At 39.0% G+C, this 26,558-nt stretch overlaps 1 protein-coding gene across 1 annotated transcript in view; it reads left to right on the top strand.

Moving 5' to 3' along the window:
* LOC139713491 (uncharacterized) overlaps positions 1–26,079 on the top strand; it is a 54,292-nt gene extending 28,213 nt beyond the window's left edge. The window contains exons 7-17 of the mRNA XM_071625218.1: positions 4,146–4,231; positions 13,172–13,336; positions 15,134–15,215; positions 17,165–17,322; positions 18,263–18,425; positions 19,444–19,524; positions 20,576–20,721; positions 21,729–21,846; positions 23,860–23,998; positions 25,027–25,159; positions 25,962–26,079. Coding sequence (XP_071481319.1) covers positions 4,146–4,231; positions 13,172–13,336; positions 15,134–15,215; positions 17,165–17,322; positions 18,263–18,425; positions 19,444–19,524; positions 20,576–20,721; positions 21,729–21,846; positions 23,860–23,998; positions 25,027–25,159; positions 25,962–26,079 — 1,389 coding nt within the window. The remainder of the gene's footprint in view (positions 1–4,145; positions 4,232–13,171; positions 13,337–15,133; positions 15,216–17,164; positions 17,323–18,262; positions 18,426–19,443; positions 19,525–20,575; positions 20,722–21,728; positions 21,847–23,859; positions 23,999–25,026; positions 25,160–25,961) is intronic.
* Positions 26,080–26,558: the final 479 nt, after the last annotated feature.

Raw genomic sequence — 26,558 nt, 5'->3', positions numbered from 1 at the left:
GTTCGATTTCATATTCGCAAAGTGTATGTATCATATGCCTTTTTATTTCAAAATGCCGTTATCTCATGGGTTATTAAAAGTTTGGTTTATTCGGCTTGACTTACTGTTTCACTGATACTGATAACTGATACACACACATAACAGAAAAGTGACTCCCTAATCAAGATGATGTCACTTTTTAACAAAAAAGGAGGTTTTACGCAAAATTATTTCGCAGGGGTATATTGCTACACTTATTAAATAACTTACTGTGAAAAATGATAAGAGTGATCTTCATTGTCGTAATCATACAAGTGATCTCACAACCACGACAATGGTCACTTTTACATTAATTTTTGCAGTAATAATGAGAGTTGTAAATAACCATTTTCCTCTAAAATTATACTCTACCAAACATACAAAAAAAGACATTGAAAAGTGCCAAAATAGATGTAAAGGGGTCAAACGATGGCTGATGAAACAGCAACTCTTAATTACTATGTACAATACACAAACAGCAGGATAGTGCACCCCCCAAAAAACCCTCTGTAATATACTTTTAAAAAATAACCCTTTGCCTTTGATATGTACCCATTCAAGCACGATTCATTAGACATACAATTGCCATTTTATTTTTGCTCATTTTTTGTTTTCGTTACAAAAGTTATCCCATATCCTGTTTTGTGTGTCTGTATAATGGTAATAGCAACTCATTAATGAAAACATCATTAACGTAATGTATGAAAACATCTAAAAATCTGTAATACAACTTTCATTTTATGAAATCATAAAAAAAAAGATTTTGATAATGTACCTTCAAAATTACGACAATCAAACCCCACACCGTCATACAATTTACCGTTTGGAAAGAATAATCTAAAGATGGAGGCTACCACCTATCAGAATACAAAATAAATCAATTTATGAGTAAAATAAGGGCAAGTGGGCAAAAAAATAATATTAATAAGCAGAAGTGAAGTGAAAAGGTTGATCCCGATCAACACGATTAAGAAGCACGATTAGAAGAGATTTGCTGCCTTTGGATACGATCCTAGACGATCTGATGCGATGATCATGATCAAAAACTAATCGTGTTAATCGTAGAGAATTTTTGAACCGTCCAAAATTTTCCTACGATTAACGCGATTGCCACGATTGACCTTAAGATCTGATACAATCTGATAAGACCATCACGCTTGCTGCACGATTAAGACCACGATTTCAATCGTGGCGCCAATCGTGAAAGTGGGAACCCCGCTTTAGCAAAACCCTGTTAATCTTCCTCTCAACCGAACGCAGTAGATCGAGTTGAGGTCATTTTACCATTTGTTTCACTCAATATTAGATAGAAACCTAAGGCAGGGAGGTGTTACAGAGATGGAGTGGCAACTCTTCGTAATTCATGCATACACATGTTTGGGTTCAAGGCGTTACAAAGGGATGTCTAGCATTCCACTACACTTTGAAGTCATGCTCGCCACCACTCTTATTGCAAGTCGAAGTTCGGAGACGACGAACGCATTTCACCTTTCGTTGAATTACAAGCTTTATTTCACCATAAAATATTAAATGAAATACTCGAATTGATTTAGAATAGTTTAGTAAAGAATTTAATGTTATGAACATGTATTTCTAGTTTCTTCGTAATGCGCAAATCAAAATGAAATGAAAATTAGGCCCTCTTAAAAACCTAATATTTTTCTATAATGCGCACATTTCTGCATGTTAGTTTTCTGCCTTTTAAACTGGTATATTTTGATCTTTCAAATAAAGTATTCCATTAAAGCGTGTTCCAGTGTGCTTTTTAACTATTTGCTGTTAAAATTGTCAGTTTTACACTGCATATTGATTCGCTGCTCCAATTCAAGGAACACAAATTTATTGTTGCCATCACATTGAAAGAGAGAGCGCATTGCAGTAGGGGCAAGTATTTCTAGATGTGAGAGCGCTAGTCCCGATTATTGATGCTCTCTTTTGTCAAAGCACACGGGTAACACCTGTAGTTGAACGCATAACTTCTCGGCGGTGCCGCGCATGACTTCAAAGGAGAGCAGTAGTTGTGTCTCCTTCTCTAGCACCTCCTTGCCTGAGGAAGGTAAAAAACCAGGACTATTACATTGACAAATGGGGCCTGTTGCATAAAAGTTACAATTATGGTTACTTTGCCATCAAATGGTAACTACCATGGTAACAATACTCAACAGCCAATCAAAATCAAGAATTCCATGGAAGTTACCATTGGATGGCAAAGTTACCTTAATTGTAACTTTATGCAACGGGTCCATTTTACACAAGAAATCAAGAATTCCATGGAAGTTACCATTAGATGGCAAAGTTCCCAGTAACTGTAACTTTTATGCAATGGGCCTCAGGCTGCAAAGATTATAGAACACGTATTTTGGCCTGAGCTGACTGAAGAATCAGATAGCTTGAATGTTTCTATTTCTAACTAGATTCTGAAGAAATCAAAATGACAGCAATTGTATACTGTAAACGTCAATATTTTCGCGCGATTAATTTTTCGCGCTGAGCGGCTCGAAAACATATTCGCGGGTTCTTAAATTCGCGCTCCGCAGCGGGTTAATACACAATCTCTGTTTTCATCCAGCGATGCCAGCGTACGATAAGCGATGTAGCGAGCGGCGCGAGTGCGAGTACAAGCGCTCAATTACGTAGTACATGTGTGTTTTACTCGATACATGTACTGTTAGTAGTACTAGTACTAGTACTGTAGTCGCGGGGATGTAGCACACCAATCGGCCAAGGGCTCGGTGCGTGCGGTGCGTGCGATGATACTGCTATATGCGTAAACATGTCTGTACTACGTAGCTGTATCATCGACGAAGCGCACACAATTCAGGCCGTTCAAAATGTGCATTGAAAATTGCGAAGATATATTCGCGCATTTTTGAATTCGCGCTAGCCGAACGTAGCGCGAAATCCGCGAAAATTAATGTACCGCGAAAATTTCCACGTTTACAGTAGATCTTTGCTTTGATGCCTCAAAAGCTGCAAAAAATGAACTTGACCTCTGATTCATACAATGTAGCTTTCACATTTTTCATAATGTTAACCAGATTGGATGATGGCTAATAACATTGCAGAATAACCGTAACCAAAGCTTACGAAATCGCATGTAAGATAGGAAGTTCATGTATTCAACACTCCCACTCAGAGAAGCGTTAAAGCCCAAACAAAGTTCTGGTATGCCTGCAAAAGTTGTCAAATTTCGCTCCCAAATGTGAACGTATGCTTAGAAAATGTGCAGGATAACGATGTTATTACAAGATATTTGATGGGTAACGACAAAAATGCGAAATATTAACCAAAAAGGTTCAGTCTCAGTGCTTACCCGAACGGGGTCAGGCTAAACTCGGACTCGGGGATAACTCGGCTCCGGCTTTGACGGCGGGATGAGTTGTAATGGTTGTCCCTCTGATTGTACAGTGTTGTCCTATGGGAGCGGCCTGTATAAACTTGCGCTTCGTGTTCTGGGCCTACTCGAACTCGCAGTAATGGTCCGAGCTGTTACAACGCGCGCATCAAAAACCTCTTTTGCGCGCATGCAAAATTAGTGTGCGCCTATCAAGCACCTCTAAAACAACCAAAGGCGCTTGATAAACAACAACAAAAACTCCAAAGACCGCGCGTCTCAGCAACTGAGGACCGCGCGCTGTCATTTTTGTTTTGTTTTGTACAGGATTACGTTAGCACGCACTTTCCAGTCCATTCAGTTAGGCCTCATTTGGTATTATGCAGTGGCCAGTAGAATGTGGCGATCACTTACTGCGTGTGAATTGTCTGAAGTAGGGTCAAATTTTTCCCGAGACCGAGTTAGTCTGGAGCCTTCTGGAATAAAAGTCGGTTTTCCTACTATTATCATTTTTCTCAAAATACTCCAAAACGACTCATCATTCCGGCAAACCGCGTCAGCCAGGTAAGTTTCTTAGTGGACTCTTTCGATATATTGCAAGCAAAAATGAAATGGTGCTAGACGGGTTCTCAAGCACTTACCGAAACTTAGTTTTCACTTTAATAGGAAAAATTGGTAAGAACTTCCACTTCTTCTACCGCTATATATATATATATATATATATATATATTTCTTATTATGCATTCATACATTTCTTATTATACACGATGTGCCCACTTTGTTTATTCTTCAGAAAACTGTGCGAGAGACTTGTGGTGAAATCCAGTCCTTTTTGACACAGCTGCTACAAGGAGACTTTAGTCATGATCAGCAGGCAATGTAAGTATTTGAAGATGAAATGCTGAGCAAAACCACTTTGTTTTCTTTCATGACAGTTATGTGATTTGAAATCTGCTTTGCTGACTTGTACTAGTTTAGAGGTACAAGTATGTTGCTCTCGAGATGTGATGTATTTGAATGGACAAATTCACCTTCATAGATATGTAGATTGAGTGAATGCAGCAATATCAATAGAACAACAGACAATCCGATTGAAGGTTATGACTTTTTGAAGTTTCTGCTTAGTCACTGCTGGATGAGAAGACTAATACAGCTTGTGATGTCACATGTGTACGACAATTTAAAGAAAATTCAATATAATTTCACTTTTCTCGCATGATAAAAGGACACTTGACTTTCCTCTTCAGAAGGCAAGAGGGAATAGTATTACCCTTAAAGGGAAGCAGTCCTGAGATTTTCACTGTACTGATAATGAAGAAGAGTAAAAAATAACCTTTCACCAATTTATACGCGTGGACATTAAAAATTGTCTCCGTACGCAATTTTTAAAAAACAATTCCTGCAAGCGATCGTGTAAGAGCCTGCCAATAGTCTGGTAGGAATGGGGGGTCCCCATGCACCCCCGAACACATTTTTTTAACTTACTTTTTTGTAACCCTTAGGGTGTCTAGTTAATGAATTTTTTTGTTCCCAAGAAAAAATCGTGTCCCATGGGGGTCATTGGCGGCCATCTTGGCAGCCATCTTGGATTTTCAGGGAAAATCATTATCTTCCATAACTTTTGAACTACACAGCATATAATTATAAATAAAGCATTTCTGCAGGGTAAACATGACACGAGGAATCGATTGCAATGGTTATTTACATGATTAAAGCAAGTCTGAAACAAGAAAAGCCTAAAAACATGCAAATTTCGGTGTCATTTTCACCGAAAACTACCCAATTAGTTTAACTTTTGAATTACACAACATACAGGGACAAATAAAACAGTAATTCAGAGTTAATACGGCATGAGGAATCGTTTGAGAGAGTTATTTACATGATTAAAGCAAGCTACATACAAGAAAAGTCCAAACATGCGAGGAAAACCAGTGTTGTTTACTCTAGAAATATTCCCAAGTAGTCTATATACATATATACATGACAATCTCATACCTCCTAAGAGTAAACTTACCTCTTTTTCTTAACAGTCTGGTAGGAAAGGGGGGGGGGGGGTCCCGTGCACCCTCATTTTTGTATCCCTTAGGGTGTCTATTTGATTTTTTTTTTGTCTCCAAGTGAAAATCGTGTCACATGGGGGTCATTGGCAGCCATCTTGGATTTGCGAGGAAAATCATTAGTTTCTATAACTTTTGAAGTTTCCAACATGCAAGGAAAAATAAAACATTTTTTCAGGGTATATGTGACATGAGAAATCGATTGAGATGGTTATTTACATGATTAAAAAATGCTCGATACAAGAAAAGTCCCAAATATAATAAATTCTGTATCGGTTACACTGAAAAGTACCCAAATAGTTCAACTTTTGAACTATACACAACATACAGGGACAAATAAAACATTTCTTCAGACGAAACACAGCATGAGGAATCAATTGAGATTGTCATTTACATAATGAAAGCAAATTTGACACAAGAAATGTCCCAAAACTGAAAAATTAAGTGCTGTTACTCTGGAAATGGCCCAAATATTTCATGCTACATACATGACAAATTGCATACCTCACAAAAGTGACTAACAACTCTGTCTTTAGATCATTGCCCAAATAGGCCTTTTTTGTTTTGTATCAAAAACATTAAATAGAATCTGAAGAGAAAATTAATTTCAAGCATTGTCACCCCTCACTTGGTGAAATAGAATAAGAATGTAAGCACTGTGGTAATTCATATGCAAATACCCTTAAAAAGAGGTGACACATGAGAATAATGTTGATCACAACACTTAAAAGTGACTAATTGACAAAGATAAAACTTGAACTGAAATTTAACACTCTTTGTGCACGTTCAATTTCGTTTCATTTTATATTTAAAACGAGTTTGAGTTGGGATATATTCAAGGAAACAATCACTGTGTCAAAATGTCGAGCCGATTTAAAAAAATTTAGATGCCAAAATGGTTTCATTTATTCTCAAGTTAAAAAAAGCAGTTCATTCAAATGTATTTGTTTAAAGTTTATTGTCCGAAAACAAAAAGAGAAACATTTCATTTGACAGCCGGAAATCTAGCCTGTGAATAGGGACTGTATATCAATGTGGATTGCTGCTACTTTAATTTAGAAATATTTGCATGTGAATCGCTTTTGTGCTTACATCCTGTATGCATTCAATTCAAGTTCACATTGATTGGAATTAAGTTTCCTTTCGAATTCTGTTAAAAGTTGTCTGATATAAGACGCAATATTCAAGCTATTATCAAAAGACATAATGATATTTTGAAAGGGTTAGTCACATACCGATTAGTGATTGGCTGAACACAGTCACGTGATGGAAGTAGATTCGTTATGTTGGCCCATGGGCGAACATTCTTGTAATGTTCTCCCATGGGAAAACATTTCCACGTGACAAATGACAGAATTAAGGCCTAGGACCGCAGCGCACTTATAACCTCCCTCAATAGCATTTCAAACCCTTCGGGTGGAACATTGGGTATGTTGTTCCCTCCGCCGCCAGTCATCATCTATATATTTCAACGTTTGTGACATGTGTATATGCTTTTCATGAAGTATGGAATTAACGTATATTGAAAAAATATAAAGTAACACAATATGACTTCACTTTTCTTAAAAAGTATTCTGAATGCTCACCCTGTGTAACTGTACAAACCACAGAAGCGGTTATGCAATATATCAGGTTTTAATTTCACACTTCTTTAATTTCTATACCAGTAGTCATCATCAAAACGATCATTGTAATCAATGTCTGGGTCCTCTTCTTCATCCTCCTTCATTTCCTCAGTAATTTTCTGAAGCAAGTCAATGAGGGAAGTCGGAAAGATAGGGCCACTTGACCACACTGGCTCCATCATAACAAAGGCTACCTTCTGCCATCCTTGTCCAGAATCAAAGGAGTCATATACAGAGCACCAGAAGATTGGTTGGTCAGCTCTCTTTAAGATGGCAAGGCGATGGGTCACACATTTAATGTGTGGGATAAGGTTGTCACTGCAAGGTGTATATGAGCATGAAGAAATCCACATTGGAGTTTGTAGTCATTTGTTCGCCCTCTCCCATCATCTGCTTTGGATGATGCTGCTGTAAATAGACTTCTCCACCTCTTGTGGTCATACATTAGGCATGTGAATGCTCCAATGTCTTCTGTCACCTCTTATTGGCTCTACAGACCACCCATCTCCAAGGTTTAAGTGGGGGACAAAAAACATTGGCACATTTCAAAGTCATGTTGTAAGATTTCTGCAGTGTTCATTATAATGTAATATTGAACAATTTACCACATTTCAGTAAAATATTGCAGAGATTATAATGTCATACTACTCTCTCCTGAATGCTGTATGGTACATGGGGTGGCTTTGTAGATTCTTTAGGGGTCCGACTTCGCCCCTACTCTTGAAGGCACTTGTTACATCTTCCCCTGTAAACACATGTCGTCCAAGTATTGTGGTACAGAAGCCCGCTCCCTTTGATTCAGTATGCCAGTTCAACGACATTCACAATCTGGCAATGCTCGACAGTCCATTTATCATGGAGGATAGTGAGGGTGACGGAGTGAGCATGGTGCAAGAAGATCCAGAAAATGTCTGTGTCTGGTGTCCTTACCACAGCTGCTTTGTACCCAACCTTAATAGTGGAATACTCGAGGTAGAGCGCTACCCTGGTGTCCTTCTCCTGGTTAGACGGCAGCTCATGGATAGAGCTTATTGTCTCCTGGGATGAATAATTAGGTGAACAAAAAGAATGTAACAGGAATCACTTAAGCTTCAGAGAATGTGATTTCTGTTACATTCCTTTTGTTTACACAATGATAATGTTCCAAGAGACAATGGCGCGATATCCATGAGTGACTGTCTAACCAGTATAAGAAGACGGACACCAGGGTCGTGCTCTACCTCAAGTGCGCTGCTAAACTTAGGTACAAGGTAGCTTTGGTGAGGGATCCAGACACACATTTCCTTGATCCCCTTGGTCCTTGCTTAATCCATTCTACAATGTAGTATTTTTCTTAATAAACGGACTGTCACGTATTGCCAGGTTGTCAATGTCAATTAACTTGCATTTATATAGAATCAACGGGAGCTCATATACTGTATACCAAAATACCTGGACTACCGGGGAAGATGTAACAATTAAAGTGCCTTAATGGGTTGGGAAAAGTTGGACCCCTAAAGAATCAACAAAAGCCACCCCATATACCACATAGCATTCAGGTGAGTGTTGTTTGATTTCGTGATTTCAGAAGTATTTTACTGAAATCTAATAAGTTGCTCAGTATTATATCATAATAAACACTACTAAAATATTAGAATATGACTTTACAATATGCCAAGTTGAGTGTTTTTTCCTCACAATTCTTGGTGATGGGTGGTCTGTGGAGCCAGAGGTGACAGATGACATTGAAGCATTCACATGCCTAAAATGTATAGCGAGGTCCGGGAGAAGTCTATCATAATGGCGTTCGCAGCATCATGCTGAAACAGATGGTGGGAGAGGGCGAGCAACTGATGACCAAATCCAAGGTGGATTTCTCCTTGCTCCCACCTGGCAGAGGCAACCTTATTTCACACTTTCAATGTGTGAACCATGGGTACCACCTTGCCATCTTCAAGCGATCTGACTAGCCAATCTTCTGGTGCGCTACCGCTTTAATCCTGGACAAAGGTGGCATAAGACAGCCTTCGGTATCATGGATCCGGTGTGGTCAAGTGGCCCTATCCTTCCCACTTCCCTCATTGACTTGCTTCAGAAAGTTACTCCGTAGACGGAGGAGGATGAAGAGGAGGAGCCAGACATTGATTACAATGATCGATTTGATGATGACTGTAAATTACCAGAAGTGTAAAACCCAAAGCTAACATATTATCGCTTACCGAATCTGTGGTTTGTATAATTGCATAGGATGAGAATTAAGAATATGTTAGACAAATTAAAGTCATAGAGAGAGAGTGGATTTCTGACTGTCAAGTGATTTTCATATGTTTATTTTCAGACAGGAAGGCTTTAAACAAATACGTTTGAATGAACCATTTTTAACTTAATCTTAAATAAGTTTAATGATAACAATATGACACCTAAATTGGTGAAACCGACAGAGCATTTTGGTACAGTGATTTCCTTTATGAAAATACACTTACTCAAACTCTTCAAATACAAAATTATATGAAATAGAAGATGCACTCAAAAAGTGTTCAATTACATTTTAGGTTTGAATTTTGTCGATTAGTCACTTTCACATGTGGTCAAAATTTGTATGTTGACCTCTTTCGATCTGCTTTTTTAGGGGTATCTGCATATCAATTGCCATCGTGCTTACATTTTTCATTTGATTTCAACAAGTGAGGCGTCAAAATGCTTGGAGTTGCATGTTGCATATTTTTTAATAAACAAAACACCATATTTGAGCTATGATCTAAAGACAAAGTGCCAAGTCACTTTTGTGAAGTAGTTTGTCATGTATGTATACGGATTTTGGGTACTCTACGGTGTAAATGACGCCAAATTTTTCGTATTTTGGACTTTTTGTATCAAACTTGCTTTAATCATAAAAATAACCATCTCAATCGATTCCTCATGACACAGTTACCCTGAAGTTACAGAATTTACTGATTTTCCTCTCAAATAAAAAATGGCCGCCAATGACCCCCCCCCCCCCCTCCGACACGATTATTACTTGGAAACAAAAAAAAAAAATCATCATCTAATAGACACCTGGAAGGGATACAAAAATTTAGGGTGCATGAGGATCCCCCATTCCTAGACTTTAGTGGTTAGTCAATCATATGAGGTATATAATTGTCATGTATGTATATGGACTATTTGGGCAGAGCAAACAACACTGTTTTATTATTCGCATGTTTGGATTTTTCATGTATCATAATTGTTTTAATTATGTAAATAACAATGTCAATCGATTCCTCATGCCAAATTTACCCTGGAGAAATTATTTATTTGTCCTTGTATGTTGGAAACTTATAGAAAGTTATAGAAATTAATGATTTTCCTCGCAAATCCAAGATGGCTGCCAATGATCCCCCATGTGACACGATTTTCACTTGGAGACAAAAAGAATCAAATAGACACCCTAAGGGATACAAAAAGGAGGGTGCATGGGACCCCCACCCCCCATTCCTACCAGACTGTTAAGAAAAAGAGGTTAGTTTACTCTTAGGAGATATGAGATTGTATTCACTTGGGAATATTTCTAGGGTAAACGACACTGGTTTTCCTCACATGTTTGGACTTTTCTTGTATGTAACTTGCTTTAATCATGTAAATAACTGTCTCAAACGATTCCTCATGCCATATTAACTCTGAATTACTGTTTTATTTGTCCCTGTATGTTGTGTAATTCAAAAGTTAAACTATTTAGGTATTTTTCGGTGAAAATGACACCGAAATTTGCATATTTTTAGGATTTTCTTGTTTCAGACTTGCTTTAATCACGTAAATAACCATTGCAATCGATTCCTCGTGTCACGTTTACCCTGAAGAAATGCTTTATTTATAATTTTATGCTGTGTAGTTCAAAAGTTATGGAAGATAATGATTTTCCCTGAAAATCCAAGATGGCTGCCAAGATGGCCGCCAATGACCCCCATGGGACACGATTTTTTCTTGGGAACAAAAAAAAATCATTAACTAGACACCCTAAGGGTTACAAAAAAGTAAGTTAAAAAAATGTGTTCGGGGGGTGCATGGGGACCCCCCATTCCTACCAGACTACAAAAGGTGCAACGTCATTGATGCCCTACTCTCAAGTTGACAGCCGTGCCTCAGAAAACCAATTTAAGTGTTCAAAATGATCATATCTGATTTTTTCATAAAATGTGACAATATGTGGTTTTATTATTTCAAACGAAATATTTCAAGCTTATTTATATATACAATTAATATAAAAATAAATAGCAAACATGTATTTATAAATAACTAGGGATGACGAGCAGAACACCGCTGGAAAGAGTTGTGCATCGATGACATATGACTCTCCGCCAAGACTTGCTCATTTGCAGAGTCACACTTTTTTAACCGAAATGTACGAGCTTATTTGGTGATTTGAAAGTTTGTTTTTGATGAAAGTAGTTCATTGGAGGTACCAACAACAACATATTTTTTTCAATTTCGTGAGGACTGCGTCCCTTTAATACAGGTCAGTGACGAGTCAAGGAGATGAGCACTTTTTCCGAAAAAAATAAAATGTTGTGACATTCTCTTTATATTTTCCTTTTACCGTTATACGCACGTGACATCATACACTGTAGTAGTCTTCTCATCCAGCAGTAACTGTGCAGATACTTTAAAAGTTCGTAACTTTTGAATGGATTGTCTGATTTTCCCCCAAACCTTCACTGATGTGTTCTGCTAATATTCCTGCATTCACTCAATCAACATGTCTATGAAGCTGGACTTGTTCTTTCAGAATCTACTATTACAATTAGTTTCTATGTTTCAAGTTGTACTTTGATTTTGATATTGTTTTGGAAAGTGATATGTATTGCAATTTGTTGTAAAATATGAGAAACAAATTCAATTCAAATCCAATTTAGTTCAAAATTATATAGCAAACTATTCCATTGGTAAACAGTGAAATAAACTTTGGGCATGTATAGATGTTGACAAGAACAAAACTGTTAGCATATAACTACTTGTATAGCATGATTGTAGCATGGAAACAATGTGTAATTCAGACACTTGCAGCATAACCTGAGATTCGGTCCTGGTTGTATACTTTGAAACATTTATTCACCAGCCCCCACCCCCCCCCCCCCACAAAAAAAGCCATAACAACAACAACAATGCAATCTTTTGAATACTGTGTGGTTATTTTCATGAGGGTTTAATTTTCGCGAATTTCGCGAATCACAGTTGGATCGCGAATTTAGCAACATGCGAAAATGTCGCCATACACTAGAGTGTATACATGCAAGATAGCGTTTGTGTCAATTCGCGAAATCAACATCTCGCAAAAATGTCTGTCACCTTCTAATTTGCGAAAATATCTGTACGCAAAAACAACAGCTTATACAGTACTTGATTTGTTAATGGTCAGATTACACTGTGTTGAGTGAGGGCCAGATTATGTTAGCATGATTTGTCTGTGTAGGATAAAATGTAATTTTATGTGTGTGCAATTTTCAGAGGTAGCCTTACCATTGAACATCCAACAGTTTGACCCTTTTTGCTTATCATGGATTCAACTTTTTTTTTTGCACCCGAGAGCCAGATATTGATAGTGAAACTTACTGTATATGAAATGTTTACCCACACACACACACACACACACACACTCACACACACAAATGTAATAAAATGCAAACAGATGGTGTTGCTACGGAAACTGACCAAAGATATATGCATTGTATAATGTATATAAAAAATGAACAAAGAAATTAGGATTTCAGTGGGATTTGAACCCAAGACCTACGGGCTGCTTGACTGGTGCTCTTACCATCTCGTTCTGGGATGAACACAGTACTAGGACTTTTCCATAGCTCAGTGGGTAGAGCACTGGTCTAGCAATGCGGAGGTCACGAGTTTGAACCCTTATGGAATCCCATGTCTTTCCTTATTTTTCTTTTATTTAAAAAAAATCAAGCTGCATCGTTTTGAGGGAATATTCTCCTTCTTCACTCCCCCCCCCCCCCAAAAAAAAAAAAGCTGACAGAGATTTGCTCTAGCAGTTGGTCACAGGGTATTTCATAGAATAGTGCATACATTGTAGCTATTAAAAGTAGAAAAGACCAGATTTCTGCATGTATAGGTTTCTGGTTTGCTTGCTGAGTCCAGTTATCATATTCCGCCCATCCATTCAGACAACGGTCAAAGGACAAAATCTGGACGCAGATCGAGCAGGTCACCGGCGAGAACTCGCCACAAGACGTCTTGCAGTCGCTCGCAACCATCACCGCGGAAACCAGTCGGGACCTGAGACAAGCAACCTCCCACATCGACATCAAGAAGGATGCGGAGGATTTGAGGTGGGTCACGCGCCTCCGTCAAAGCATGATATACACAGTCAGTCTCCCTGAAGAGCTTAGGTATTTTTAGTTGCCCTCTACTTGTTCATGAAATATGTCATCAGTCCATAGATGCCATCAGCTGAGTACCAAAAGGGCGCTATCGTGTTCTAAGTTACTTACTTACTGCCCTTTATGCCGTCTGGCATGTAGGGCAGCAACAAAAGCTCTCCACTCCCGTCTGTCTTGGACCATTCTCTGGAGTGATCCCCAGGTCTGGTGGAGGTTGGCCATTTCATTTTCCACAGTCTGTCGCCAGGTGTTCCTGGGCCACCCCCATGTTCTAAGACTTGAGCGTAAATGAAAACGAAACAATCAGTTTTCATGAAATAAAAAGATTATTTCATCAAAAGTGGGTAGACTTTAAAGGTATTAGCCCACATTTGCAAACCCACGAAAATCAAAACTGCATAAAACAGGTCCAATATGACTTCAAGTACAAGTTATAACAGTAACATAACTCGCCTGTTGCTCTTTGTCTATACCATTCGATAAAAGAGAGAAAATCATCGTTTTAAAATCAATTTTCAAACCGGGTCAACCTGACCCTAAATCGAATTACGAGCGCGGGCTAGCTACGTACATGTAACTTACACATGTATCGCATGCATGTAGTACGTACGTGAACCGGAGCTAGCGAGCGTTATACGCATGCATACGGTGCATTTTCATTTATTTTTATTAAAGTAATGGACTAATTGGAACGAAATTTTGCACAGGAGTTACTGCAATCATACCCAAACTCCATGCTAACTATGAGACCAATTGCTGGAGGTTTACAAATGTGGGCTAGTACCTTTAAAGGACAAGTTCACCTTCATAAACATAAGGATTGAGAAAATGCAACAATATTAGTAGAACACATCAGTGAAAGTTTGAGGAAAATTGGACAATCGATGCAAAAGTTATTAATTTTTTTAATTTTTGTGTTGGAACCGCTGGATGAGGAGACTACTACAGTTTGTGAGTCATATGCGTACAACAGTATAAAGAAAATATAAAAGAAAATTCAACATATTTTCACTTTTTTCGCATAATAAAAGAGCAATTGACTTGCCTCTTTCTAAAGGCAGGGGGAGTAATATTACCCATAACATTTATCGGTAACGAGTCAGGGGAATGTGTACTCTTTTCAAAAGATGGAATTTTGTGAAATTCTCTTTATATTTTCCTTATATTGTTGTACGCATGTGACATCTAAGTTATTCATACACTGCAGTAGTCTTCTCATCCAGCGGGTACTGCACAAAAACTTCAAAAATTCATAACTTTTGAACGGATTGTCTGATTTTCCTCAAACTTTCAATGATGTGTTCTACTAATATTGCTACATTTTCTCAATCCTTATGTTTATGAAGGTGAACTTGTCCTTTAAGCATTCCAAGTATGGGGTGAAACAGTGCCCTTGTGGTTTGAATTTTGAACATTTTACTGAAAATGAAAATGCATGGTTATTTAAAATTGACACCATAATATCAAGGAGATCAAACTCTATAGCATAACAATAACTAAATGCCCCCCCCCCCTTGTGATAAATCGCTTCCGTGATTCAGTTGTTTAGTTTTTTATTGCAATTATGATACCTTGTTTCCTGTTGAGCATGGCACCATTATCTCACCACACTTTTTTTGTCAAAGGTAAGCAAGTTGAATATGCCGAGACAATACAAATCCAAATCTATTTTCTAGTGTTGTTTGTGAGGGTCCGAAGTGTTATCCCTCCCCCAACCATCTCTGTTTCCCATTCTTCACTCCCAAGGTTTAAGTATGAGGCAAGGCTGCTCTCCATGGAAGCCTCTCCAAGCTCCAGCCCTTTACGGAGTGTCCACCAAATGATTGAGGTAATTGATAATGGGGACAAACATGTTATCAGGCACTTGTAGCAAGAGTCTTTGCATGTAGCCATTGTTAACAAACTAGAGCAAGAGATGCCTATTGACCAGCTGTCCCGACATCCGGTAAATTTCCAAGCATCCAATACCCGGAAAATATGTGAAAATGAATTTGGAGACTGATACATGCTGCCATTGACATACAAAATGAAATGTTGGACAATGGAATTTTTCTGTAAATTTTGGTGATTTGAAGTGGATTCTAAAAACATGAAGGGAAACTGGTCAGGGAAACTAGTGGCATACTATAACTTTAAGTTGATCCTGTCTTTGAAGATCAACTTAACTTCTTTGTGAAACACAAAATATGTGTATGGATGGAAATCAGCTGCTTGGCAGAGGTCTGCACCTCTAAACCTTGTGTTACAGTTGTCATGGTGGTACACCAACCATCTAAGTTTGCAATTCCTGCTTAACTAGAAAAAGCACTTTGAGAACACAACCCTCATTTCTATAGCACCCATGCACAGATATTAAGAATCAAATTTCCCAATACATGTATAGAAGCCATTTGTTTACATCATCAGCTTCCAACTGCGCAGCACCTGGCCCGAGCAGAGCACATGCTGTAGTGCCTATATATGCAAACCTCAAATATGCGCAGCTTGAATTCCCAAGTTTATTGACCTTATCTGCCAAAATATTAAAAAATCCCTCAAAGGTTCATTAAAGGGGAAGGCTAGTAACTGATCAGTGGGAATCAGTGGAAATGCTGGGAGATGATTGTTCCAATGCTTATGGGATTCATTCAAGAGTTCACTGTATATCTATTGTTGTGTGAAAATGATTTGCTTCAGAATGGTCTCATATTCAAGTAATGTGCAGTTTAATGCTTCCAGGTTAGCGTCCCTGGTCAGTGACGGAGCATTAATCTGCACATTACTTGAATATGAGACCGTTCCGAAGCAAATCATTTTCACACAACAATAGATATACAATGAACTCTTGAATGAATCCCATAAGGATTGGAACAATCGTCTCCCAGCATTTCCACTGATTCCCACTGATCAGTTACTAGCCTTCCCCTTTAAAAATTCTCAGTTCACTACCAAAATTTAACTATCTGTTCCTTGTGTCAGTATCAACTTTTCCTGCAAGTTTCATCCAAATCTCATCACAACTTTTTGAGTTATTTTGAACACAGACAAGCAATTAAACCAACGGCAATGGAAACATAATCTCCTTCCTTGGCGGAGGTACAGTGCACTCCCGTTATAACGAACACGGTTAAAACAAAATTCCGGGGACAGCGAAATAAAAATTTAGACCATAACACAATTTTTTCGCTGTTTCTTTATTGTTAATTTGTTTGGCTATAAAGAAATTTTGATATAACGATAGAAAATTGCTGGTCTTGAGGACTTTGTTGCAATGGGAGTCCACTGTAATTAGGGGAGCACTCTGAGAGTGCTGGTGTGAATTCACACTTCTCTCGTACCGTATGTCCCCCCAAAAAAATTACACCGGGACCCCCGCAATAATAACTTTAAAAATAGTGAATCAATCTGAATACAATTTCAGGGTACAAAACTATAACTCATTGCCCACATCTCACAGAAAACCCCATTCAATTTTTTTTAGTGGTCAGAGAGAAATGAGGAATTTTGTAGAGCATGTCAGGAATCTCTTCCCTCCAAGTTCTGTCTATTGCATTCACACACAAGAGCATCCCAGTGCTAAACTTGGAAGAATCAGACTCATGACATGCTTTACAACAATCCACATTTCTCTGTGACCGCTTAACCAAATTTAGTGGGGTTTTCTGCAAAATAGAGCTGAGATGTGATATTTCAAGACCCTGAAGTAACATTTAGACAGTTTGATCGTATTCTGTGTTATCAGTGCGAAAATCTGATTGTAATTTTTTTTTTGGACATACTATATTTCTCCCCCTCAAGGAGAAGCAGCTAGCCCACATTGACACCTTCAAGGAAGGGGAGAAGAGCCGTAACCGTGCCTGGAGGCTGGACAAGCAGCTGACCAAGATGGCGGCATCGGTGGACGCCAAGCTGGTCACCATGTTTGCCGGTAACCCCGGAGCGCTTGACCTTGCAAGGTATTATGATAATTCATTATCTGTGGATGAAGGTAGCTCTCATTTTATAGGGTAGTGGCCCTCCTCTGTGTTGCTGTATGAAATTTTTATGGTTTATTTCCTCTCATCATTATTAAAGCTGGACATCAACTCTCTGATTGTAGTTGTTGTTCCCATCTTTCAGTTGTCCATACTCACAGAAGTTTTTCTCTGGAATATAATTTGTCTCACTTAATTTCTCCTCCATAAACATTAAGAGAGCCAGCCACAGTAACGCAATGTATTGAGATGGTCAGCATTTTTTTTTTTTTTGTTTTTTTTTTTTTTTTTTGGGGGGGGGGGGGTATTTCTTTTGTTAAAATAAAAGGGGGCACGCACCCGGTGCACCCCAAGCTGGTGGTCTATTTTACCTTATAAATCTATAAGTTTCGATTTCAAATACTTTTTGACATGAGATTGGTACAATATCAAACTTTTTATTTCATTTTCTAGCAAATGTCAATTTCCTGATTTTATGCCAAAGTCAAATATCGTCCAGATTTCTGTTCTCTTGTTTTTATATTTGTGCCTTTACTACAGTAATGCAGTGATGGGCACCTACATTTTTGTGTGCAAATATAATTGATGTTTGCTCACTTCAGTTTGGGTATCCTTTTGCACCTCATAAAATACTGCAAAAGTGTGAATTTTCAGACCAGACAGTTTTCATGCTCCTCGGCCAGGTAAGATAAATTTGGCGTGTTTTTAACTCTGCGGAATCAAAACATGAAATATAACAAGCCAAAACTTTGCAGGCTTATATTTTCAAGCTGGTTTCATTAAACTTTCTGCTTTTGCAGTAGACCTAGCTCCTGTAAGGTTCACTTGATATCAAAACTTCCATGGAACGTTGCACACTTTGTGCAGGCGCCCGCCCATCTCTGTCTCTCATATGATTACATGGTCTCATTTACCTACTCAGAAAACTGTTCAGTACAGAGATGGAGCTGACCTCCTCCAAGGCAGCACTCCAGTGCTTGGGAAGCCTCAAGCAGGACCTGTCTGAGGTGGCTGCCTCCAAGGGAACGGCCAAGGAGATACTCTACACCAAGTACAAGAAGATCCAAGACTTCAAGGGACTGAGTGTAAGCCTAACTACAGTGGACTCCTGTTCTAATTGGGAACTGCAGTTTTCTTTCGTTAAATTGAAATTTCGTTATAAGCGAACAAATGAACAATTAAAAAAACATAGAGCAGATAATGTTTTTTATTTCGTTGTACCCATGTAACAAGAATTTTGTTATAATTGTGTTCGTTATAACGGGAGTGCACTGTATAAAGAGAATATGTTACATAGAACTATAATGCGCTTTTGGTTCATGCTCTGTTGTGAAATTAACCACCTTTCAAATCACAAATAGGAGTCCAGATCAGGCTTTGTGTAACATTCTTGAATGAAAGAAAAGCTTCTTGAAACAGTTTCATTTTGCCCTGCTGCTGTGATTAGGGGACAGTCAAAACTTTTGTTTCACAAAGTCCAAAGAACATGCTTGAAAGAAATGAAATCTTGTGCTATAGTGCGTAGTGCATTCTTTCAAGCAGTTGATAGACAAAGAAGACAAATGGTTGAAAAACTCGAATCTGGTCAACTAGACCCTTGAACAAGCATGCTGTATACACAGAATAATTAGCATTATTTTGCAAACGTATAAACTTGCGAAATGTTGCCTCTCATATATAAGGCTTGTGAGGTTGAAAATCTCCTGGAAAGATATAATTTTTTTTTTCTCATTGCATCACTGTGGCTTTCAACCACTTGTGAAATTGTTGTACAAGTCCAAATTTGCAAAACGTATGGTGTATTTTGTAGTTAGTCATAAGCAATAGGTAAGTCTGCTTTTACCATTGGCAATGTGCCTGTAACCAATATAAATGACATTTTGAGTCAGTGTCCAAGGAAGGTAAAAGAGTTTCATAACCTTGTTTACTTTATTCAGAATTTTACCCTTTTAGAGGATAAAATTCAGAATTTTACCCTTTTATTTTCACCTTCCTAAGGTCTTTCATTTTTTGTGGGTTTCTTTTTTTTTGATATGTGAGTACTTGTGCTTCATCTGAAAAAGTAAGTGTTGTTATACAGTTACTTTATGGTTTCCTCTGCAGGATAAGAAACAGAATCTTATTCAGGTGCTCGTCAGGCAGAATATGGACGCCTCAAAGAAACTGGAGGAGAAACAGAAAGAGGTAAGAAGGTCCCTCTCTCTCTCTCTCTCTCTCTCTCACCATCCTCCGATATCAAACTTTGGTTTCCTGTATTTCACTGCTTCTAAGCCTGCCTGCCACTGCAGGAGGATGGAGGGGGGTGGAGGGTGAAAGAGACTGCTCTCTTTATATCCCAACAAGAAAATGTAAAAGTCTAGCCTACCTGATTTAGGATGACTTCTGAGTATTGAGATGCAGTTTCACACATGGGGATCTCCTTAATTGTTTTTTTGAGAATGACCCTGGTGTTACTGTCTGATTGTTGGCAGTCTTGTAACTGTGTTTGACTTCACAAGTTAAACCCTTGTCATTCCTCCGAGTGTTTTCACTGGTCTGATATGATGAGGTTGAAAAGAAAAAACACTATTTGCATAAAACAAATCGACATTGCAGATATTGTCTGTAGGCACATAAAGGGCTGATAAAACATCATCAGTGTCAAAATATGGTCAAGGTTTGCAAGTTCGTGTGTATTGCCTCCTGTTCACAGTGGTGTTATATTGCTCTAATACTAATTGTGTATCAGTGATAATAAGCAGTGTAACATAACATAGACACATTAAGAGCCTGGGATATTTCTGTTGTTTTTATGGCTCCACATTGATTGTAGAACTGAAGTTTGAAACTCATGCCTTCTGCAGAACCTTTAAACATTATTCAACCTTCAGACAATCTTCAACTCCAGCCTTGGAGTGCCCTCAGCCTTTATGATACAGTGCCAGAAATGGCTGATATGCACAGAAATTCAACAATGAAAAGTTGGAATGAAATTTAATGACACTTCATGCTCATTTCAATTTTTATCTGAATCAAAAGGGATTGTCTTGATTTTTATTGTAATCTAATCCCACTAGCTGTTGCATTTCAATACTTGCATGTGATAGCACACTGCAGCACAAAATTGTTAGTGCCACCACTCGGTAACCAGTGGTGATGAATATTGGTCATAAAAACAAGCATTTTAGTGATGATTGCTGACTTCAGAACATTCTTTTGTAACTTTGTACAAAATCTCGCCTCTGTGTTTCACCAGCTGGGTAGGTACATGGAGAGCAAGCTGTGTTCTCACAAGGCTGGAGCCGACGCCATGACAACCAAGCTGCACAATAGTGTGAGCAAGGAGGTGGAGCAGTTTGCCAGTCTACCGCTACACCTGCTGCAAGTTACTGCTCTCTCTAGGTGAGAACCCATACACCCAAGGTCGTGTTGTCCACCATCTCATTTGTTGTAGCACAGAGTATAAAGAGAATCAACTCAGATGATGTTGATGATGGCAGTGGTGTTGTTAGTGGTAATGGTAGTGGTAATGATGTTGATGTTGGTAGTGACGATGGTGGTGGTAATGCTGTTGATGTATGTAGTGGTGGTGGTGATGGTGATGGTAATGGTGTTGATGTTGGCAGTGGTGATGCTGATGGGGGTGTTGATGTTGATGTTGATGTTGATGGTGGTGGTAGGGGTGATGATGGTGGTAGTGTTTTTGATTAGGGTCTTGATGTTGATGCTGGTGTTGATGCTGCTGCTGATGACTACTGGTGTAACTTTTTACAATTTTTGCACTTGTTCGTAGTTGGCAGGTCTCAAAAGCAAACTAAACAGTATGTATGATAATGTTGCCATGTGTGTTGATTTTGTTTCTTGCTGACAGTGTTGCTTTTAAACTTACCTTTAACTTGTTTATTCTTAAGCTACCCAGTGTTCTGCTCTTCTGAAGCCTTGTCTTTGCAACATCAATTAGCAAAGTTTTGATTATCAACAGATATTTTAGTTTAGAAACATGACTCAAGATGATTGTCCTACAGGTATATACCAGGTGTTTTTGCTTTGTTTTGTGCTCATACATGCTAGCATGACAAGTAGGTACTTAAAGGTACCAAAAGAGAGATCTAAAGAGATAGAAATTTTTAAACAGTGCACTCCCATTGTAAGAAACACAGTTATCATTCCAGTTACAACAAGATAGAAATTCACCCCGTAACATTATCCTCTTTATGTTTATTATTGTTTATTTTTTCGGTTATAACAAAATTTCGATATAACGAAAGAAAACTGCCGGTCCCAGTGACTTCGTTATAACGGGAACCCACTGTATGTATCTAGCATTGCCTTCATCAGTACCAAGTATCTTCGATTCTCAAGGGGAAGTACCACCAGCTGCAAGAGTCGTGTCTTTCTTTGATTTGCAGTGAAGAGACTGTCCCGGTGTATCAGCTGTCAATCAACAGACTGGCTGACCAATCAGCAGCAGCAGGGGGCGGAGTCCTGCAGGAAGCACTGACGGCTTTGGGCTTCCCCATGTACAAGGTGAGAGGCATCATTCATACCTGCCAACTGTTCCCATTTGATAGGAACATTCCTAGTTTTTTAGGAAGGAGGAGCTTCATTCAACTTTGTGTTCCTATTCTAGTGGGGACACCTGTTAATACAGTGCACTCCTGTTATAACCAACACAGTTATAATGAAATTCCGGTTCCAGCGAAGTAAAATTTCAGGCTGAAACAGTATCTGCTCTATGTCTTTTATCATTTATTTGTTCAGTTATAACATTTTGATAAAACGAAAGAAGACTGCTGCATCCAAGGACTTTGTTATAACGGGAGTCGACTGTAGTAATGTAAGGGAGATGGGTGAAAGTTCCTGCATGTATTTCTGCATTGTATTCTCCCAGTTATTAATTTACCCAGTTTTTGATAAGCTGAAAATTTCAGTTTGCAGGTTTGCATCATTCAACTCCAGAGACTCCAACTCTCCCGTTTTCGACGGGAGATCTCCCGCCGAAAACCCATTTTTGCAAAATCTCCCGTTCTCCCGTTTGAGATTTAATTTCTCCCGCCCTGGCTCTTTGTCTCCCGTTGGAAAGGATTTCATACATATTTCTATCGTATGTTGAAAAAATAAGCCTTAGATAGCATCAGAGAGCATCTAGAACCCTGGGAATTTCGCGCTTCGCACACACCAACTTCGAGTCTCCCGTTTGCTAGGGGTTTCAGGCGGGAGAATCTCCAGATCAGAAGGTACTTTGGGTTGGAGTCTCTGCAACTCTCAGAGAAATGTTGTCATCAGCGATTTGTATGACTTACACTCCTCCATGCACACACCATGAGAGAAAGGCTCAAAAATTGATAAGAACCAAGATAAAACACAGATGAAATAAATCAAGCATCTCTTGCCTCAATCTACCCTATATGCCAAGGCAAGTTGCTCACTTTCACTAAACTCTTCTCGTCACCTTGACTGAAGTATGTAATCCTGCTAGAAATGACAAATAAGTGTCATTTCACTTGACATTTTAAAGTGATGATGTCATCAACTGCCAATTCTCCCATTAGCTTGTGTATGAAAGAAAAACATATCATTGACTAATTTTGCTGGAAAATTTTGTTAACTACCAAAACCCTTCCCCCCCCCCCCCCCCCCCCGACAGACTTCTTTTGCTAGATTATTTGCAGCACAGCAAAGCTATGATGAAAAGGGCACAATTTTTCATGTTTGATGTCATGTCAAAGAAGGAATTTTCCTAAAGATTAGTGTGTACTGAGACTTTGGAGGGCAAGGCATTGCATCATCAAATTTGCATAGTGCTGCCAGTATCACTGTATCGTGAAAATGATTGTATATCAAACTTTGGCATGCCATATTTTTTGCACATCAGGTCTGAATCTGATGAAAACCCTGTCATTATGTTTTCATGATTTTTATCTGTTTTTATTGCAGCCATCTTTAACACACCTAGACACATTTTGATTCGTATGATTTCAAAACTCAATGCAAATAGAGGATTTTTTGTAATACATTTTACACTATATCAAGATTTGGTTTTGTCATCTGAAAAGTCTTGAGATTTGCGCCTGTGTTCCTACTAGCCCATGACAAAGGGTGCATTTTAGCGCTCTAAAGCAAACCGAAGGGAAGTGCACCAAAGCGTACCATACTGAAATGTGCCAAATTTTGAGCGTTCGAGCGCTCTGTTAAGAAAGCGCACCTCACAAGTTATTTTTAGAGGGGGTCACATATTTTGAAGCAAGAGGGTCATTCACCTGGTGTGCTCAAACTACTTTCAGATGTCCCGAACAAAGAGAATGAACTCTTTGTATTATGACGTATGTGCATGTTACACGCATTCTTCACATGCAAACTTTTGGTATGCTTTTGGTACCCTTTTTGAGCACATCGGGAAGTGGTCCACTTTTGGCTTGGTCCAATTCAGTACGGTACACTTTGAAAGCATTCGAGAGCTCCATATGGTTCAGTTCACTTTAGGAGAGCGCTCAAACGCACTCAAAGAAACTCTGACGGCTATGTGTACTCAATCCACAGGCTCCAGAGTGTCTGCTTCCATACCTGACTGATCTCAAGACTGAGATGACAGACATCCAAGGTATCATCGACTCCCAGGGAGTCATCGGTTGCTATGGCGACGACCAATCTGGCAAGGACATCATCAAGCACATCCAAGGTATGATGCAGTATACTCAGTTGAGAGTATGAACAATTTGCTCCCAGTTCTTCTACAACTCTGTCGCTGCTCGTTGCAGACGCCTTGCTTGATGGATGATACCTGTGGACTTTCCAATTTGGTTCCCGCAGAGATCTGTTCATACTGTCTCTTAAGTTTATGTTCTTCTTCTTTTTACTGTTCAATTGACTAATGTCCAGCTAAGATTAAATGTACCCCATTGCCCTAAATAATGACAATAATGATAATAAGGTCTTATTTACCCAGGGTAGCCTCTTCAGTGTTACCACTGCTCTACCAGAGGGCCCTGCTATTATTATAACCCTAGCGTGGCCAGGTACCCATTTATACACCTGGGTCGAGAGGGACACAGTGGGTAAATACATCTTGTTCAAGGACGTAAGCACTGGGCGGGATTCGAACTCGGGTCCTCCGATTGGGAGTCGGGAGTCTTATCCACTATGCCACCGCACTATTAGAGTTATTCTGTCCCCTTTACAAAAAGTTTCATGACCATTACCTGTTAAACTAATGTAAAAATTTTAGGTAGGTAGGAGCCAGACTCAATGGCTTGGCATGAAGATATTTATGTCTTGATGGCACGATGGAAATGAAATCCATCAGACTTAAAGAGTTATTCTGTCACATTGTCCTTTCTCTCGGTCAACTCCCAACAAAATATGTGTCCTCCCCAGTGTTACAATAGATGCTCCTGCAACAATTGCTCTGGTCATATGTTCTCCAGAGACTTAGGGTTAGGGTTGTGATAGGATTTTAGGTTTAGTTTGATGTGAGGATTAGGATTAGGGTGAGGGTTATATTTGAGGATTCAATTTATGTTTGGCTTAGCATGCAGATATTTCATGGGAGCAATTGTCGCAGGAGCAAATGGAGCCATTCTCCACCTCTATCAGAGAATATGACACGACAAATAGCCAATAAAGTCTTTAAAATTGACCATAACCAAGGGTAAGAGGGTCAGTCGAACCTTCTATGACCTCTGACCTCTGACCTCTGACCCCTTGCAGGTCTGTGCCAGGAAGTTGGGACCCACGACGAGGAGCAGCTGAGGCGGCTTCATCCTGTGCTGCAGCAGAGGTTGGTAGAGTCCTCCTCGGCCATCAGGCGCTGTGAGCAGGCCAGGGAGCACGTGGAGGCCTGGTGAGTCCTGGATCCCGTTTCATAAACTTTGTTATCAGTAACAACTACCACATATCTATGACAAATTGCTCTCAGCCAATCAGATGCAAGTATTTCAGTAGCTTATATCAACTATCGTAACTTGTTATTGATAACAAGTTTCATGAAATGGTGGCCTGGTGGTGATGGTAGTGGGGGTGACAAACTTTGGTTTTGGGAGGGGCGGAGACAGGTGTATCCATATTAGAGTCAAGTGATGTGGAGTGGTGTCAAGATGAAGCACCGACGAGAAACATTTCTTCATTTTTTCAGTGTATAAAGATTTTTAGAAAAGAAGAAAACATGATATGTGTGCAAGAAACATCTCTACAGAAATTTACATTTACACCATAATGACTGTGTGCTTATCATGCTGATGCCACACATCAATTCATATATCAATTACTATATATTCTCTATTAACAATATTATACAAGGCATACAGAAAAGGTAATGTGAATTTCAGTCAAATGGAATAAACATATGTATTGTATTCAGGACTGTTTTGTTCTTTTTGCATTCTACATTTACCTTGTTACTCAACAGGATTCATCACTCTTGAATATGGCATGTACTGGCATACATACATACAGTGTGTTGTTATTGCTTGTGAAGTAGGAACCACTTTTCTCTCAAACCCACAACTGTAGTTTTCTCCATTACTATTCACTTCTCTCATTTACCCTCTTACGACCCGCCACTCAAAATATAATTTACAGTGTACACAGAGAGTTTGTCTGTGGTGATTACAGTCTTTATTCCTCTGTTCTTCTCCACATTCAAGGTGGGACCAGCCGTCGCAGCACCTGACCCCGTGGCTCAAGGTCGAAGGTCACAGCATGCAGCAGTGGCTGGACAAGTGGACGATGGCCGCATCCCAGCTCAGACATTTGGCCAAGTGATTTGTAGACCACTGCTGACCGCAGCTACCTACACAGGGAGTTTAGCTTTTGACCCAACCACATGTAGACATAGAACTGTTCGCAGTTATGAAACTGATGTTGTTCATGTGCAGAATCAAAACTGAAGAAAAGTTGGTACATGTTAGATGCACAGGGATGCTCTGTAAAGTAGGCTTTGTCTTTTAGGACAAAACTCCCGTGCCTTTGAAAACTGTCGTCCCACCCCAACCCTTTCTGGCCAGTGAAGATACTCGGTTTGTAAGAAATGTACCTCTGATAACAAGAATTATCTTTTTTGATGTGTACCTGTCTATCTCTGTGCAGTGAGAAAGTTCACTCACCCCTACCTAGAATGATTAGCATTTATGCACCTTTGAAATCATGTAAATCAAATAATTTTTTTCATAGGTATTTCTGTGGTGAAAAAGCACCAAACAAAACAAATCAATATGCTTTGAGAAAATAATTCTGAGAGATTA

Source organism: Diadema antillarum, unplaced genomic scaffold (genome assembly GCF_040938485.1).
Source record: "Diadema antillarum isolate AM-2024a unplaced genomic scaffold, OU_Dant_1.0 seq00001985_RagTag, whole genome shotgun sequence".
NCBI lineage: Eukaryota > Metazoa > Echinodermata > Echinoidea > Diadematoida > Diadematidae > Diadema > Diadema antillarum.
This window is presented reverse-complemented; position numbering and strand designations above follow the sequence as displayed.